The 14,325-nt window shown below is 41.2% G+C and overlaps 1 protein-coding gene across 1 annotated transcript in view; it reads left to right on the forward strand.

Moving 5' to 3' along the window:
* ZNRF3 (zinc and ring finger 3) overlaps positions 1–7,096 on the forward strand; it is a 606,087-nt gene extending 598,991 nt beyond the window's left edge. Inside the window, exon 9 of the mRNA XM_069619170.1 lies at positions 299–7,096. Within this exon, the coding sequence (XP_069475271.1) occupies positions 299–339 (41 nt within the window). The 3' untranslated portion in view covers positions 340–7,096. The remainder of the gene's footprint in view (positions 1–298) is intronic.
* The last annotated feature ends 7,229 nt before the right edge of the window (positions 7,097–14,325 follow it).

Genomic DNA, 14,325 nt, shown 5'->3' on the forward strand with positions numbered 1-14,325 from the left:
CACTAGATGGTGGCCTATGCGTAGCATGTGACTCTAAGCAGATAAAAGCTACATAAAGAAAATTACTGGGTAATGTCATACAGCCGGGGTAAGTAATGTATCCCATTTGTGTCCAGATTAGATGTCTGTCCAGGATAGAGAAATCCTCTTTCTGAGGGGCTCAGGCCACGAGTTGAAGCTTCCTCATTTGTGTATTGTGTTGAGGAGGGCGATTTTCGTGCCTGGCTTGAAATGAATTGCCAATCTGATCCTGAATGCCTCTCTTTCGTTTAACAGTTTCCATTTCTTTCTTCTACAGAAATGGAATCTCACCCACTGGAGAACTGTCCAAGCAACTGAAGCACTCGGAGCAGTGGAAACATGCCGAGCCAAATGGACTCATCTTTGGACTTTTTCATGCGGGGGGGAAAGACATTTGTTTTTTGGTGTTTTTTTTTTTTTTTTTTTTTTTTAGCTTTGACAAACACATGGGAGTGGTCAAATGGAGACAAACGCCAAATTGCAGTGCTTCACCCACAAATTGACATTTTATACAAACGTGTATGTATGTGTATTTTTTATACACGTACATACATAGACATGTATATACACATTTTCTTCTACATATGGGTCATCCGTATGTAGATTTTCCCCAGCTCTCCCTATGTTTGTGTGTGAGTTTGAGCGTGTATGAAATGCGGGTTAAGGCCAAGCTCGGACCTCCATCTTTTATTTTTTTTTAATATAAATATATAAATATATATTTTATGTGAAAGTGGTATTTAAAAGGATATATTTTTTCAATAAATGAGGAAAACACATTTTGGGGGTGGGAAGAGGCTTTCGTGTCAAGACTACGAAGCAATAGTGGGCGTTTTTACATTTCCTTTGTTAATTTTTTATTCTCACAGTTCATGACATTGACCTGGGGTCAGGCATGGTTGCCTGACCCCTTTATTTTTTTTTATTTTTTGTTTACTTTAAATTTCCTACCAGCATCTTCGGGAATGCTGTAGACTGCCATTATTTTGTTTGTGAACCACTTGTGTGTGAAGGGTGATTACACTCAATGACAAATATTTGGTACCAGTTAAAACAAATCAACGTCCTATAACACACTGTGCCTCAGCCCTGAAGCCAATTGTTCCAAAGTGATGACATGTTTGCTTATATTACAGAAGTAGAAAGAGGACATCTTTGATCTGATCTGTTTGTACATGGGGACTGTCATTGCCCACTGCAGTGCAAGTTCTAGCGAAAATGCACACCAAACAAACCTGGTCGTAGTTTGATTTTTCTAATGGGATATATGAAAGTGAATAATTCTAACAAATGCATATATTTTTGTAACTTTTTTAGGGGACTTTAAGGATGTAATGCTCTTGTTAATTGAAAGTTGCCTCCTGTCTTGGATGCAATTTTGGTAGCAGCAACATATTTATTGTGGCTTCTGGGGCTGCTCTCACTGCAGTGACTGTTAAGCATTCATTTTAAGATGGATGCTAGGTTAAGGTACAACTGAACGGTTCCTATGGAACCCATCATGGAAGTCCTCTTTCTGTTTCTCCGAGATTCTGTGCCTTTGGATAAACCTCAATGGGATGTTCTGAGCATCTGTTGCAATTATTGTGAAAATTCTAATTTGCAACCCCAATGTGTAAACGATATAAGGAAAAGCTATTGGGGGTGGGTATCATTTCGTAAACTGTGTTTCAATGACGCCGTATGGCTCCATAAATTGCGGGACACAGGGTACTTGCCCCAATGAAATAGACAAATGCACACCAGATTCCCTACTGCTGTTTGGATAATGTTGCCTCAATGCCACAGATAAACTAACCCTAATACAGTATTCTCCAACCTATGGCTCTCCATATGTTTTGGACTACATTTCCCATGACCCCTCAACATTGACTATGCTGGCTATCACTAACAGGAGTTGTAGTCCATACCATCTGGAGAGCCTAAGGTTGCAGACCCCTGCCCTACTAGGTTTGGCTGTAGCCAAATGCACATTTATCTGGGCCTTTCGAGAACTCATTTTTGAATGCTCCAAGGTTGTCCTTCTAGACATGTCTGCCTGACACTGAACAGCACTGGCAGAGCTGGAGCTTCATTAAAATATTGTTTAATCCATTGTAATGTACGGCGTGTCAAAGTGGTCAGACTATAATAATAGCCACTGCTGACTGACTTGAAGGCATTTGCTCCAGGTTCCAAGTGAAGCCAACCAATTAGGTTAGTAACTCGGGCATGATACAGACCACTGCAAGTGATCTGCCCTCACAAATCATCAGTTATCTTGCGAATGTGGATCTTGTTCATTTTCTGCCGCCGACTTGGCACGGGAGACAATCTGTGATGCTCTAGAGTTCCAAGCAGAGCCGACACCATTTGGGTTCTTTCAAGTGAGTATATCTTGTATAGGGGAATAATTCTAGTCCTGGCACCATTCACAGTGGTAAACTATAGGGTATTCCCTTTAATAAAACACAAATGCCAACAGATTGTGGAACAGGTGATTTTAAAGTGAAATATGAGTGAAGCCTTTACTGTTGGAACGTGTGCCCATACTTTGAGGAATCTTATCAAGGATACTTGGCCAGGTGTTTATTTAAAATGAGGGCCCACACCATTCAATTGGGGTCTATTGAATTATTTTTGCTTAGAGGTATGTGTACACGATTAGATCTAGAGTTGTAGCAAATAAGTGGTGCGTATGCATTTACTATGTGGTGATTGCTATGAAGGGAAGACTTATAGTTCCATGTCGTAGGCTTATGGTTGGACAATGGTGACCATCCACTATCAGTGTTTGACCTAGTGGAATGCTGCAGTGATGATGCATTTGATGATGATGGTGGTGGGGAGTGTAGAAACCAAAAGCAGACAATCTTCGCTTCTATACACGTCTACTTTTACTCTGAAAAACCTAATGATCTTTCGAGAGCTGACTCCTTTGACTCTACTTTAATTTTAAATGTACACCAAAAGGTGCCGACTAGTCTTTAGGAAAAGTCTGTAATTAACTGGGGACTGGTCTATCCACATGAGCCTTAATGGAATTTGTCAACTGGAGCGTCTTCCACTGCTTTGAGGAGAATAAAGCCCTACGTGTGAGATCTGGCCATAGTTAGTACCTGCCTGCACCACGCCCATCAGAGCTGTCCTCTCTTCTACATGCATCTTAAACTACTTCTTCAGATCACCAAGGTCAGGCCTGTGGATGATGGAGACCCTTGACGACAAAGCTGAACTCCAACCGAAGTCTTCAGTTGGCATTATGGCATTTACTGGTGAAGTGTTGCTTATTTGGAGAGTACTTTTTCAGGTAGTCTCTTCTATTCTGGGAGAACCTGCAGTGCACCCCAAGCCTGCCATAGCGTACCGCGCATAAACTACTATGCCTCTTCAGTGGGCTTTTGTAAATCCAAACTTATCTATGCAATATATATTTTCCTGGTTAATTAAAATCTATACTGGCAAACGCAGTAAGCTGGTTATTCGGAAGGTCACATGTTCAGTCCTTGTCCTGAGCTGATCTTTGTGCACTTCGATTTGTTTCTCACACCCTGCTTCCCTGTCCATTTCTTGGTCTCCTTTCACCATCACCCTCCGCACTCTGCCCTGCCTTAGTTTGCACTCCTATTACTGCCGTACTTCCTTTCCCTTCTGCCCTCCCCCCACTCCTTTGCCTCGCCACAGGGACAGCAGGCCCTTTCCCAGCTGCAGTGCTGTTTCCCGAGCTTCATTTTGCAAAGGCATCTCCTGAAAGTTGATAAACAAGTTGTATGGCTTTTTATTCTTTCCCACCATGGTGAACACCCAAGAACAGCATTGTACCATTTTCTAATGTGCATCTTTGTAAACGTTTGGGAATGCTTGGTGAGTTTTTTTCACTTGCCCCCTGCCAAAGCCGCGGCATGGCAGGCAGGGGACTGGTTTCATTGTAGGAATTTTCCTCTATGCGATGCATCAGATTGTGTATTTAGTGCGGATTGTCCCAAATAATGCAGCTGCTCATGACTGAATTGTCATTCCTTGGAGCAGCGAGGTTTGCCTTAACTTGAGGTTGTTGAGCAGCACCATTTGAAGTGGGTGAGTGCAGCCTTAGTTGTTGAGTGGAGGTATTAACTTGCACACCCATAGCAACCGACACGGCACATTACTCAGTTTCTTGAAATGTGGAGGGCCGCATACCTGTCTGACCCTGACTCATCAAGGGTTCCTCTTTCATGTGTACTGACGTGCCTTCTAAGCTGCCAATACCTGAGGGCCACCTCATCGTTCCCTCGCTCCTTTTCTCTCCTCCATCATCTCACAGATGTGCTCTGTGCCTAACCATGACACTGCCCTTTTAGAATGGCCATATGGTGCAGTTGAGTCCTTTTTGATTCTGATCCGGGCAAATGTATTTTTCTTTTTTTTTATCTGACACCATCGCAATTCCTACATAATTGCACTTGTGCACCAAAGCTCCTAATAAGGGGTTCACAGAAGGGTACATTGTTTCTTCTCAAACACTTTCCAGGCAGTTTGATTTTTAAGGGCCTTTATAGATATGTATTTCTTCTTAGGACCAACTGGAAATGGAATGCACCCGTCCACTCTACTTTATTAGCTCAGGTTTCTCCTTCCATGCCCCTCCCTAGAGTACTTACATTTTTAGAGAACAAAAACAAGAGGTTTCCATGGAAAATGGCATCACCAACTTCCACTGCTGGTCAAAGGTAATCTGGAACAGGACTTTTCTGCAAACAAGCTGAGATCCATACTAAGACTCACCCCGAAATGTCACCAATAATGGCCTCTGATCAAATTGTCCTCCATTTTAATCTAAGTGAGCTCTTAGCATGTCGCAGAGCACTCCACTTTTGACTTCCACTCAGAGGGGTGGTCTTCGGGGAGCTTTGACATTGTGAAAGGCTAGCTGGGATAATCGCAAGCCAGGAGGGCCTCACATGTTCTTATCTCTGTGCCAACCTCCTGGTATTTATTTCTCTATGGGCCCCTCCGCCTCTGGGTCTACTCCTATCCCATGGCAAGTGGTTGGTGTTTTATTTTTTTATTCTTTTGGCATGCCGTCTGGTAGCCTAACTGCAATGCATAATGTTATTTACAAAGTCATTTGTTTGGGAGTGTTCTCAAGAGAGGCATACATGTAATGTATTTCTTACAAGCTGTTCACTTGTGCCACTCTTTCAATTATGTTTTTGACACGTTTTAAGGATATTTCTCCGTCTTAAAGCACCCTCTTTTCACACAGGCGACCACTGCATGTAGCGGTGCCGGGTAACGGTGTCAAGTAAGAGTTGCACAACTTGCCCTGGTCTTCACCAATAATGTTACCTACCCCTGCATTCCCCATAGCGGTTTGTTTAGAATCCCTCAAACCCTGAATCCCACAAAACCTTTTAGGCTAATGTGGAGATTGGGTGGTTTATGGATGGTCTTTTCTTTTTCTTGCATTGGTTACAATAATGGGCAGAGTGCCTGGGTAAAATGTTACATTGTGTTTGTTACTCTGTCTCTGACCTGCTGAGCCACTGGGAAATGGTTTTGGTAAAGATTGCACTATTGGCAGATCGTGTTTTTGTGTCTGCGCTCGTTCAGTGGTTGGGCATCATTGGCAATACATGGTGGCAATTCATTATTTCTCTCACCTCCACAGCATTTCCTAGAATAGTAAAATACAAGCCCATCTCGCTGATTTTAATTGCTATGTTTTTGTTGGAGTTACTGTTTTTTGCTAATTTGGATTCTTTTTACCTTGTGACACTTACTGTGTTAGGCAGAGTCATGGGGCCTAACCTTGTTTAGGTTTGCTATTAAAGGCGGTAGTACAACTCTGCCAACAAACTGGTGTATTACAGCCACTATGGGCTCTTCAACCCGGTGTAATTTGCTCGGCTCACTGCAACTAATCTTATGAGGTCCCTGGTTCGAACTTTGGCTTGGTGTTGCTAATGGGCGTTTTTTACTCGGAGGTGGGGGGGGGCTTGTGCTCTCGCTAGCACTCGGTTCCCTTTCGCACACACAAGTCTGGATACGGTTCATTTTTTTACTTGCCCATTTTATTTGCGCAGCTTTTAAAAAAAAAAACAAATAAGGTACTATTCCCGAGTCTTGGACTACCACAACTGCTTCTACTACCCACCTGTCTAGTTTTTTTTAAAACCGCACGGAGAAAGCAACAGAAAAACTTCTCTTGGTACAAGCTTGCACTCAGACCCCAATAAGGAATTCATCAGAGCTCTGGTTTAGTCGACGCCATCTTGAAGGTGCACATCTAGCTCTCGTTCTCGCATTACTTTTACAGCTGTGTGTTTAACATGAGTGGAGACCTACCAATTTGTGTTTCATTAAAACCCTGTGTTGACCAGACCGATTTTTCTTGTTTTCATCATTCACGTCCTCATGCCCTGCTTCAAATCCCCGTCAGATGAATGTCTAGAAGGCAGGGCAATATCTACTTGCCTTTTGTCTTTCGAAAGAGCATCCTTGTCCACCTGTTAGCAAAAATCCGTACATCCAAGCATAAGCATAATTCCTTAAAGTGCCACGTGACTACATATTAGATATATAGTCTATACTTCTTGCATAAAAGCCCTCTTTTGCCCAGTTCAGGAATCGCTATTTAAAATGTTTTGTCTAAAAATAAATGCATACAAAAACATAAACCCTTTAGCACTTAAAGCAGCCAACCCTTCTGTGAGGAATTTGTCTCAAGATCTGTAGTGATGAATTCAGACTGCTCTTCATGATTGCTGTTTTTTTTTAAGAGAAAGAAAATGTGTTTTTTTTAAGGCTAGAAAAGAACGTTGTAATATCCTTTGTGTGTAGCATCATCTCATCTATGAAAATACGTCCCGAGAATATTTATTCACTAATATATTTATCTTAAGCCATGTCTTATGTTGAGAGTGTACAATGTTTTTTTTAAGTAATCTTTCCGAATCACTAACCCTCAAGACTTTGTAAATATCTGATAATTGCACATAAAGATGAAATATTTGCTGACCAAAAAATGATTTCAAAAAAATAATTTAGTACTATACAGTTTTGTAACAAAGTGTACAAATGTCTGTAAAAAGTGAATACAGTTTTATCAAGTATCTTTGGAAATTCGTCAGGTTTCTGATTTCTTCTGTTTGGAGTCGAGTGGACAGATTTGACGTAAAGTAAGGGCACAATTGGTTGCTGGCAAAGGGGTGGAGGGTGTGGGGGTGACTCAATTTTGCACTTTTGAATAAGACTGAGCCCCTGCATTGTAAAGGCCTGCCATCCATCCAATAGTTGGTGAGTTTAGAAAATGTGTTTTATGAATTTGTATTGTCCTGGATGTCAATACATGACTGCAAAAGCAAATCTAACCCAGTGGCCCAATCTTCCCCTCCCCACCATTGTGAACATTGCACAGTGGCAATTGTGATTTTTGGGTCATCGTAGTAAGGTCCTATTAGAAATTGATCTTATAGTCTGTGGTCACCAAGTTGCCTTTTCTTTTTCAAGAATGAATTCTGGATGCAACTACCTGGTGGCAGGATAATGCCAAGAATGTGGATCCGTAAGGGGACCAAAACCACAAAATGTATTGTTCACAGAAAGTATTGAGATGAAATGCTAGGTGAGCATAGTCCTACACCAGAAACATAGTTGTGTACTGCAATCGTGAAATTACGTTTCATTTCTGAAATTGGGATTCAGCATGTCACCCCCCCACCCCCCCGCTCCCCCATGTTCTCCTAGGCACAATAACTCTGGTGCTACCTTCTGTATTCCCTTTTCTGTAAGGTTTGCCAGTGTGGAGCAAAAGGCATTATGTGGCTGGTACATAAGGGTGCTCCTAGCTATCTATCGTAATGGAGATCTTCATGGGGGCATCTAATGTCTCTAACTTGGTTGATGCTTCTTCCTATAGCAGTCAAAAGTACAAGCAAATACACTCTGGCAGTAGGCTTCTCTTTTTTTACAGCACCTTTTATGGTTCAGCATTAACCACCAGTTGATCGTCTGACAATTTTAGTTGGATTGTTCACAAAGCTAGTGCCAGATTTCACTCTGGTCTGTGTTCTACCAACTTCAGAAAGCGAAAAGTGCAAGAATTGTTTTTGGCGCTTCATTCAAAATTCCTGTGCACCTGTTGTGTGCGTGTAATGGTACTGCGCACTAACCAATTGACTTTTTTTCCAGCAAACTGAAATCGCACTGCTCTGCACCTCTGTTGTGCCCTAATGCATGCATTCTGGGGTATAGACGCATATCATCGAAGTACTTTTCATCGTGGGACTTTTCATCGCCACTTTCATCAACCAAAACTCTTTTTTTTTTTCAAAAATATTTTTGTGGGGTGTATTTTTGGGGTTGGGGTAAGATTATATAAGTAAAGGGGGGGTCTATATGGGGGGGGAAATAAAAATAAAGAAAAAGTTTTGGTCGATGGAAAAAGTGGCGATGAAAAGTACTTCGATATAACGTAGAACCCATTCTGGAATGCCTTCAAGCCAAGTCGGTGAACACAATCTTGTATTCAGTTACTGAATAATGAAGCTGTTTGGACTTGCTGTCATCTGTGCTCGGTCAGGGGTCCACAGACCAGATGGGAGTGTTCCCACCTCCTATCTAACCAGATTTTAACTGCCCCTGGGCTAGTCTGTTTGATCTACCCTGCTACGTTTTCTAAACCCTCAGTCCCAATTTGATAGGCGGAGAAACCCTTATCCATTTCATCATGCCAGCACCCTTAGTGCTGGGGAGGCTTGTGTATGAGGTCTGACAGCCATATCTTCCCTTGAACTGAGGGTCCTACACTATTGTAGACCTGCGCCAAAACACCACACCTCCAACACACCCAAAAGTCCACCTTCCTTGCTGTTCGTCTGCACATATGTCCGACCGGCCATTCTGACAGTTGGATGACATGTCACTTTCTAACACTGAGGCAAATACGATTCAGGGGTCGAAATAAGGACTTCACAAGCAGAACCTAAAAGTAGCTCCTCACCAAGTAAGCAGGAGCTGCCTTTGTGGAACCAGGAGCTAGCACATATCGAGTTGCAAATGAAGCTTCTGCCCTATGATCTTTTGTCCAATGTATATAACCAAATATGCTTTAAATGGTTCCTAAATGTGCCTTAATGCTCCTTTAGGCTTACACATTTCCAAACACAGTTGAAGTAGGGTAGATGTGTTTGCATGCCAACAATCAAATGTAGCTCCTGGTAGATGTTTCTATCAAGCAAATCAGGCTCTTCCAGTCTACATGCAGAGCTAAATGGCTCCCAGCGCCTGACCATTTCGAAACCTGGAAGTTACAATTATGGAGCACAAAGAGCCTCCCGTATACAGGGCTCTTGCACAATACCTCCATTTTGGCCTATACTTGCTAATTCCCAGATTTCCTCTTTGAATTAAATTGAGCCTGGAACTTCAAATTATCAGCTTGTAGGAGGGTTGAGCAAATTAAAAAAATGACGCAACAAATGATGTTCAACAGCGTTTTATTCAGAGTGATGCCAGGTAAGGGGTTGTACCAGATGTCTATAGGAAGTAGCAACAAATATGCAAAAGAGAGTTCCAAGTGAACCATACCAGGCACAGGACACCCCAAAATGGGATATTTCCTGATGTATCCAACGCATTTAGTGTGGTTCCCTCCAAACAAAGTTTGTAACCTGTCCTTGTCCGCTACTGGGGCTCCATTATGTGCAAATCGATGTTCAAAGGGATGGCCAACACAAAGTTCAAACCCTTCTCTTAATATGTTCTTAGCCTCTTGGCTACTCCAAGTTAAAATGAACATTTTCCAAAGTTTGGCCAACAAAAGAGTTCAAAATACTAAACTTAGTCTGTCCCTATTGTATTCAGAACATAGAAACTCTCCTGGAAATGTGTCCCCTTGTTACCCGGTCTGGACTCTCTTCTGGTTTTCTGCCTTCACAATTCACTTTGGGACCGCTCCTTGGTTTTGAATTCTCGTGCACAAAAGGGAGGGTGATCCATACATTAATTGATTGTTGTGTAAAAAGCTATGTACAGAAGACACAAGTTTGTTTCTGTTGGAGAATTAATATACAATTGTGAAGCTAGTACTTTTCAGAACATCCTAATAATCAAGTAGTATATAGTGATCTGGCTACATTAATATCAATCAGAATGTATTGTGCATCCTATAGTATGCAAAATTAAATGTTGAACTAACAAAGCAGTAATCAAAAGGAAATGAATCCGAAAATAATGAATTATGAAAAACCTAATTTCATTTGGAGAGAGAGCTACATAACAAAGTACCAGACACTTATACTAAGAAATTACATAATTTTTTTTCTTCAAACACATAGTTTGTATAATATGAAGTATCAATCAATGTTGATGAAAGTGAAAGAATTGCATAGATTAAACAGTACAGAAAACAGACAGATCTGTACCATGTCTATCCAAGTATACAAATGAAAAAACACAAGCTTAAAACTAAAGTTCCTCCCGATTCTGAATGTTTAGAATAGGTTGATATACCTTGAATGTTTGTTCATGTGAAGTGTCTTGCCTTTTTGCACAACCCAATCAGTTTAGCCTCCTATGTTTGATTCACATTCGTCAATTATACATCCCATCAGTGGTCCAATTTCCATTCAGTTGTGGATCCCAAAAGCTGGCATCTACATATTAAGGTCCAATTGACAGTCAATTTTACTCCATTACGTGTTCATAGTGTGGGAATCATGGTCCGTAGTCTTATTTGGAAAGAAAAGGTTTGCTTCGAGTTTAAGATAGTTAGTTGGACTGCCATATAGTATACTATTTGATGGTAAGGCTGTGTTTTCCTCTTAATTCACTTTAGTTTAAAATTCCAGAAAGTGCCTTAAAGGGACCTGGTTTTTCTTGAATACGGGAGTATCCGGCTCAGCCCTACAGACAAGGAAGGTGTGGATCACCCACTTTTACTCCCTAAAAATAGGCAAATACTCTAAAAAATAAATAAATGCTACCAACGAAAAATAGGAATCGGACACTTAGAACATTGTGCCCCCGCTTTCACCCACACAGATCCATTGGATATGTTTGGACTCGTAGTGCACATAGTAACACAGGAAGAGAAGTAAACATGTATCTATCAATGTGCATAAATATCCAGGTGCAAAGAAATAATTATTACAGAAACGTTTCCATTTTCCAGTTAAAGCATATTTTTACTTGCTTATGTAATACTCCCATTGGGAATTGAAATTGCATTTTTACTCTCTAAAAATCGTTTTACCCCCAACTGTGGGGTGTATTTACAGGCCCTAACAGAAGTCCCTGTCACCTGAAAAACTACATTAAGCATGGCCCCCAAAAACGGCTGTGCTTTGTTCCCTAACACATGCGTGGCAAGCATTTGAACCCACCATTGAAGAATGGCCCTGCATTTTCTTTATTCCATCTGAATGTCAAAAAAGTATGCACTCCATCAAGAAAAAGGCCTTGTCCGACTGTTAATTCACATGAAGGGCAAGGTTTTCATCAAAATGCAACCCGACACAGCTTTTGTTTTCCCTTTCATGTAAACTGCAGCGCTCAAAACACTGCAAATGGGGAAAAAAACTCTAGGTTTTTCCTTTTCATTTCATGTCACATCAAAAACCCTGTGCGGTACCCCTCCGTGTCTATGAACAGTAATTGAAATCCATTCAAACGTTCAAACTAAAAGAAAATCCCATGGCTGAAAGAGCAGTTCAAACATTAAATGAAATGCGGCTTGCACATAAGGAAAAATTACGTTTAAAAGCCAATGTGAGACCATAGCTGTTGCTTGCACAGAAATGTCCGTGTGGGTTGGGGGGTTGGTTACACATGTACTGTTTGTTCTCCTAGCCCTAGGCAGCGCTGCGGTACCGACTATCGAAAAAGGATGGAAAAAGGGAAACTCACCCTAGTCTTTACATGTGGTGAAATAATTTACAAATAGCCATTGCCACAATATGTTTTTATCGATATCCTAATTTTTGTACAAAGTGATTTTAAAATTGCACTTTAAGAATACACATCCCCCATCTTCACACTATGGTAAAATGGACAGTTCACGTGGGACTAGACGTCACAACTTTGGACCATTTATTTGCCCTCTGCGAAGTATGTCAGATTGTGCCAAGTGTAGTATAAAACATTTAAGAATATAAATAACTCTCAACATGTTGTCATACGCCCATACATTGTCTCTCCTTTGGAGTATACACAAGGTTTGGTGTTCGTGAGAGAACGTGATTTTCACATAAACAATTTAGAATGTCCACATCATAAATTCAATTATCCAAATTGCTCAAGTCCACTGTGTGTCGCTCTTATTGAGGCGACATCTAAAAGTCTGGTCGACCGGTTTTAATGATCTTCTTTCGTGTTTCATCTTCATCAGGACCCATTACTTCTTTTATTGGACCCAATCTGTGCGCCCCTCAGATGCGTAATTACTGCAAGTTCTGAGTTTCTCGTCGTATGTGCACTTCTGTGACACACCTAATTCAAGGATTTTGGGCAGTTCTCGTTAACCAGGTCAACGCATCTGTGTCTCTCTCTCCCCTTGAACCAATGATGCCAGGGCGCGGGGAGAAAAATTGTAGGCTATCCTATCCCAGGGTAGGAGTAATTCTAGGGTACTTCCCCAGATTGTAAAATAAATGATGTAATTTGGGGATGCATAAGGGGGGGGACTGTGATGGACACAAGGATGACACAGACACCCACAAAAGAATCCAGGGAGACGGGAGAAAGAGGACAGAGAGAAGGCAGCTGATCCCATCCAAGAGAGTGCAGAGACCAGACCCTTGCCTAGCTGTCCAGAGAGACCTGAGATCCAGCTGACTTTCCAGAATCCCAAACCAAGGCTTACTTTGTAAGTAGCAACCAACCCAGTCCCAAATTGCATAAACCTCTCCTTTTGTAAGCTAAATCCCATAGACAATCCCATTGAAAGTTACAAATTTCCAGTATAATTCATGAACCTTTCCATAGAAGAATCTGTATTAGCCTGTGTATGTTAGCGAATTTCTTTGATAAATCTGTTATCTGTATAAATCCTTCGCATAATTTTGAAGTAAATCAATTAATTCCCTTATAAGGAAATTCACTGTGTAATTTGGTTTAAATTTGAAATTAGCCCCCTTATGCCTAGTGTTTTTCTTTAATAACTATAGTCTTTAAAGTATAGCCTTAACAGAGTTAGTCTGCCTGTCACTGAACACCGAATTTGTCTGTGTATTGTGTGCATTCCTATGAATTCCTAATTTGCATCTATCCCATTGAAAAACCCAAACCGTAGTCCCATTGAGAGCAATCCCTTTCTGTAAAAATCCTATCTATTATGTGCCTCTGTCCTTGTCCTTTAAACCGATTTCCAATTTTGACAGATCATCCCTTTCCTTAGCTACCTGTCATTACAAATCCTGTGTAAAAACAAATGTCCATTTGCCATTAGTATTTCTCTTTTGCATTTGCTTTCTTCCCAACATTGATTTTCCTACCTTGTTTTCACATTGCCCTGGTTTGCTGATTAGTAGTCTTCAGACTTCCTTATCTCCTCAAGCGTAGCAAAACTAATTTCTTGTCTAGCTGTCCCTAGCAGTTGAGTGACAGTGCGAGTAATAAGCAAATTTGATTCTGCTGTTTTGCTCTAAAATCGGGTTTTCATGTTCTTTTCCGACTTTGCATTTTGTGGTGGTGGACTGTATTCCAAATCAGATGTTCTCGTTCTATCCTTACCCCTTTGCACTGCCTTCCATTCAAAGGGAATTAAGTTAGCTGATGTTTGGGGGTGAGTGTTGCAGGGGGAGTGCTTAACCTTGGTGCTGTCAGTTGCTTTAAAACCGTTTTTTCCTGTTTTGTCATAAAAGATCCATGTGAAATGTGTAGGATTTTGAACCCATTGTTCTGTAGGCCTCATTGCATTTGTGTTGCCACCACATTGGTGGCTGCTGTAAAATTGGATTTGGAATATTTTCCTTTTTCCATTAAATAATAAATTAACAAATATCTTATTGATATACACCGGCCTGGTTCCTTGTCCATTGTGACAGAGGGTGTTTGTAAAAGGTGGGTGCGAGACAGGTTGGGGGGCTATTCAAATAAAGAACCCGTGGTTTATTAAAGATAAAAAAGCAATTTTTATTGTGCGCCACATTTATTGTCAGGGGAAGGAGTCCCTGGCAGGAGTGTGCCATGTTATAAAACCGTGACACATCTTTAAAAAAATGGTGAGTAAAATACTGCCACTTCGAAATCTTTTCTGGAGCGCTGCTCCGACTTCTTATTCAGGGTCCTCCTCACCCGCAGTCTACCAGCGTGTGCTGGACATTCCTCCAGCATTTGTAGCTG

This window comes from Ambystoma mexicanum, chromosome 10, assembly GCF_040938575.1.
Source record: "Ambystoma mexicanum isolate Mex_15411 chromosome 10, UKY_AmexF1_1, whole genome shotgun sequence".
Lineage (NCBI taxonomy): Eukaryota > Metazoa > Chordata > Amphibia > Caudata > Ambystomatidae > Ambystoma > Ambystoma mexicanum.